The sequence below is a fragment of the Littorina saxatilis genome, linkage group LG3 (assembly GCF_037325665.1).
Source record: "Littorina saxatilis isolate snail1 linkage group LG3, US_GU_Lsax_2.0, whole genome shotgun sequence".
Lineage (NCBI taxonomy): Eukaryota > Metazoa > Mollusca > Gastropoda > Littorinimorpha > Littorinidae > Littorina > Littorina saxatilis.
The window spans coordinates 6,700,009-6,705,008 of record NC_090247.1 but is presented as its reverse complement, the minus strand read 5'-3'; the positions used below and the strand labels follow the sequence as shown (position 1 = coordinate 6,705,008).

At 43.0% G+C, this 5,000-nt stretch overlaps 1 protein-coding gene across 1 annotated transcript in view; it reads right to left on the bottom strand.

Annotated features, from left to right (window-relative positions):
- LOC138961485 (receptor-type tyrosine-protein phosphatase eta-like) overlaps window positions 1-5,000 on the bottom strand; it is a 49,969-nt gene that overhangs the window by 36,954 nt on the left and 8,015 nt on the right. The window contains exons 5-7 of the mRNA XM_070333138.1: window positions 4,877-5,000; window positions 491-622; window positions 1-117 (exon numbers count right to left, since the gene is read on the bottom strand). The exon at window positions 1-117 is cut by the window's left edge and continues 56 nt beyond it; the exon at window positions 4,877-5,000 is cut by the window's right edge and continues 47 nt beyond it. Coding sequence (XP_070189239.1) covers window positions 1-117; window positions 491-622; window positions 4,877-5,000 — 373 coding nt within the window. The remainder of the gene's footprint in view (window positions 118-490; window positions 623-4,876) is intronic.

Below are 5,000 nucleotides of genomic sequence, written 5' to 3'. Positions count from 1 at the left end.
GTGGGCACAGTTCTTGCCACGTGACACAAACGAAGCTGCGATTGGTCCTTTGTTTGACTCCACACGTGTCGGTTTCATTCCATGTTTTTACGTTGAGCGTGCTCACCTTGCCTGGTGCTACGATTGTCATGAAAATCATCGTCACCAACAACAACCACAGCAACAGCAACAACACCACCACCACCACCAACACCACCACCATCGACACCACCACCACCACCACCACCGCCACCAACACCACCAACAACAACAACAACAACAACAACAACAACAACAACAACAACTTCCAACAATATCATCAGCAATACCACCACCACCTACAAAAACAACAATAGCAGCAGCACAAATATGCTCACTAGCCCAGGAAGAAAAGCAGACAGACAGACAGACAGACAAACAGACAGACAGACAGACAACATCGAACAGAAAACCCGCCAGCTAGGCTCGTCGAGACACATACGGTCATTCTAGAGAAAAAGGCCATTCTTACCAGTTGCACCAGTGGTTACGGTGCTGTTAGCTGAAACGCTGTCTCCGTTCGTGTTCGCTACAACAGTGACGTCATACTCCCAGAATCCATAACGCACATCCCCGCTACAGTTGCCGTGTGCCCCATCTGCTTCTATGACATAAAACAAGAAAAAGTGTGTACACAGACACATATACACGTACGTAGCACACACAAACCAAGCCCCCCCCCCTCCTCTCCCCCCACCACACACACACACATGTCACTTTAACAAGCCGCACTCTACCTTCACTGCATGAACATTATTATTTGCATGGTTTTATCATTTCTTTTGCACCATAGTTTTTTTCTCTCTATTTTACACAGAAACAGAAAGATAGATGTAATTAATTTATGTCTTGGATAGGAGCATATCCTACAACAGAAAGCATCCAGGCAATAGACAATAAGTATGTGTCCAAATGGAGATGGTCTCACACCATGTGAATGCATCCAGGCAATAGACACTAATTATGTGTCCAAATGGAGATGGTCTCACACCATGTGAAAGCATCCAGGCAATAGACACTAATTATGTGTCCAAATGGAGATGGTCTCACACCATGTGAAAGCATCCAGGCAATAGACACTAATTATGTGTCCAAATGGAGATGGTCTCACACCATGTGAAAGCATCCAGGCAATAGACACTAATTATGTGTCCAAATGGAGATGGTCTCACACCATGTGAAAGCATCCAGGCAATAGACAATAAGTATGTGTCCAAATGGAGATGGTCTCACACCATGTGAAAGCATCCAGGCAATAGACAATAAGTATGTGTCCAAATGGAGATGGTCTCACACCATGTGAAAGCATCCAGGCAATAGACAATAAGTATGTGTCCAAATGGAGATGGTCTCACACCATGTGAAAGCATCCAGGCAATAGACAATAAGTATGTGTCCAAATGGAGATGGTCTCACACCATGTGAAAGCATCCAGGCAATAGACACTAAGTATGTGTCCAAATGGAGATGGTCTCACACCATGTGAAAGCATCCAGGCAATAGACACTAAGTATGTGTCCAAATGGAGATGGTCTCACACCATGTGAAAGCATCCAGGCAATAGACAATAAGTATGTGTCCAAATGGAGATGGTCTCACACCATGTGAAAGCATCCAGGCAATAGACAATAATTATGTGTCCAAATGGAGATGGTCTCACACCATGTGAAAGCATCCAGGCAATAGACAATAATTATGTGTCCAAATGGAGATGGTCTCACACCATGTGAAAGCATCCAGGCAATAGACAATAAGTATGTGTCCAAATGGAGATGGTCTCACACCATGTGAAAGCATCCAGGCAATAGACAATAAGTATGTGTCCAAATGGAGATGGTCTCACACCATGTGATAGCATCCAGGCAATAGACAATAATTATGTGTCCAAATGGAGATGGTCTCACACCATGTGAAAGCATCCAGGCAATAGACAATAATTATGTGTCCAAATGGAGATGGTCTCACACCATGTGAAAGCATCCAGGCAATAGACAATAAGTATGTGTCCAAATGGAGATGGTCTCACACCATGTGAAAGCATCCAGGCAATAGACAATAAGTATGTGTCCAAATGGAGATGGTCTCACACCATGTGAAAGCATCCAGGCAATAGACAATAAGTATGTGTCCAAATGGAGATGGTCTCACACCATGTGATAGCATCCAGGCAATAGACACTAAGTATGTGTCCAAATGGAGATGGTCTCACACCATGTGAAAGCCTGGTCAGATCTGAGATGATCAGCATAAATGTGACCCTCCACCACGGAATGAGTCGCATGTCACCTTTGCATGATTTTCATAATTTTACATTTTCATAAAGTGTTTTTTATGCTCTATCCAGTGGTGAAAACCGTTTTTGAAAAGAGCAAAAACTGTTTGAGTTATAAGCCTGTGACTAAGGTGACCTACACACTGTTACCAGACACTCCCCGGACTTCTATACATATAATAAAAGAGAGTGTCTGTCTGTGTGTCTGTGTGTCTGTGTGTCTGTCTGTGGTCGCCATACCTCAGAGATGGCAAGAGGCAGGAACAAGATATTTTGCATGCACACTCCCTAGGTGCCGCAGATGTGCACCTGGGTTTTAGTTTCTCCAGACATTGTTTCCTTCCTCGGATAATGACCCTCCCCATCTATCAATACAGTCTACATAGTACAAGGGAGGTAAGTCATGCTTTGTCACCCACGGAAGGGAGGTAACTCTCATCAAACCAGTATACCGTGTAATTCTCAAGGGTTACCCCCCGCCCGCTATCATCCCGCCCCCACCCCCCCCCCCCCCACACACACACACACTAACCCTGCCCCCTGCTGTGCAAGGCCAGTTCAGTGCCTGGTGATCACATGTAGCAAGCACATAATGCCAGTGATATTACAGACTCTCTATCGCTCCTATGAGGAGAAAAAATGAAGAAGAAAAAGTTAACCGGACAGTTCAGGAAATTTCTAGAAGCAAAGGGAGGTAACTCTTACTTTGTATACATTGAAGGGAGGTATCTTCTCTTCTAATGCAGGCACGCCTGATCAGTCTTTACAGAATATATAGAGTCGATGTTAGACCTGGTTTTCAAGTATCTAGAATTTTCCTAAGAAAAGGAGATAACTCAAGTCAAAAAGTTATTTTTCAGCAAAAAGAGTGTGTTGATGGTGATGCTTTCACACTGTCAGTCCCAGCCTTTTAATCCAAATGTATGAGCTCACACTTTCATCTATCGCTTATTCTCATTGGAATAAGATTCTAGAAGTTTCTGAGAGAGAGGGAAGATCAGAAACACCCGGGCGAAGCCGGGCCTGACTGCTAGTATAAAATATTAAGCCTAGCGCAGAACCGCGCGAGGTGACATGCGACTCATTTCGGGGTGGAGGGTCACAAATGTTTGAACGGAAAGGATGGTGCTTTTACTCTGCTCAGAGCGCAGGCAGGCTGTTGATTGTGTGTAATGCTTGATGTGGCGGCTTACTCATACAGCCTGGCTGCTTTTTGTGCATATTCACAATTTTGTTGCTCAAGTATCTTCGCAGATTGACATAAACTCTGCACAAAAAATATTGCACCCATTTTCGTACCCAAACGTATACATTTGTTCCCGTGTCATTTCATTCAAAAATGAAATGCCATTGAAGGCCCTCCACTAGGCTATCTGGCACATATTGCGGATCAAAGGATTTTGTTATAGGTGTCACGTGACCGTTGCCGAAGTCAGGGTACCGCCAAAATCGACCTGACAAAAACCTCAGGTACCAATAAAAAAAATCGCCAACAATTCTGAATAGTCGGCACTTTGCATTTTCTACATTCGAGGAGAAAGCCGAATCCATTATCTATCCAGAACAGGTTGTTTTGTTTTGCTATCTTGTGTATCTCTTGTGCTATGTCATTTCTATTGATGCAGGTGTTGAGCGCATGAGCAGTAGAAAACGAGAGGTTGATGCGTCTATTTTAAGGGTATCATGACAAAAAGCACTGTATTTCAGCAATGACTGAATGGATTGCATCGATTTTTTCGGGATCTCGGTTCTACGTACTTCCGGCAAAATTTCGCATCGTTACAGATAATTTTGGAGATGATATAAGATTTTCCGAAAAATGTTTAAAAATGTGTCAAAGGCCTGAAGGCTTACCTCCAAAACAAAATCATAATTTTGTATGCATACAGACACATGCATATAAATGTTACAAAAAACTACCAACGGTTAATTTAAATATAATCGTTAGTTTACGTTAATTGTTAGTCGTGAAAACACGATCAATTTTGTGGGGGATGATTGTAGTGCTACTGCGATGTCCAGTCATCCGTGACCGTAGCATGTTTTGAGAGGAAATCAGCGACAACCGCTGTAAATAGAAAACAACCTGAACGTTCCATTTGTTCTTGTGTGTTTACATGGCTAGCAAATGTCCGCCAGTGGTCATACTCGAATGAAACTTTGGCAGTTCTTGTAGCAATCATTTAGGCCTATAATCATGCGAAGTCATGAATTTTTGGATGTAAATTCACAAACCTGTGACGGATTTAAAAATCATTTTCCGGAAGATTGCTTATACTACATCTGAGATCAAACCTGTAATGATTCCAAATGTGACCAAGGGTATAGCAACACGTCTCGCCTGTCAATACGGGATTTGGCTTTCTTCTCGTATATGTAAAGGTTGCTACGTTGCACCTATTCTTATTTGTTGTAGATTTGTTAAGCAAAGTGGAGGGCCTTTTATAGCATGTAAGATTTGAAAGAAATGACACGGCGACGAATGTTGTACTTTGGGTACGAAAATTGATGCAATCATTTGAGTTTAGTTACGTATCATTAATTCAGCAACACACTAAACAACCCTACACAGTCTTCCGTACTCACCAATTTGACACAACACTGTTTTTCGCTCGCCCTTGAAGGGGCAATTGTTCTCCGGCGTCACGTGCACTTTGTCCTCAATGTACACAGTGTAGTTGACGTCAGCAGGGGCCTGTGGCGAATCCCA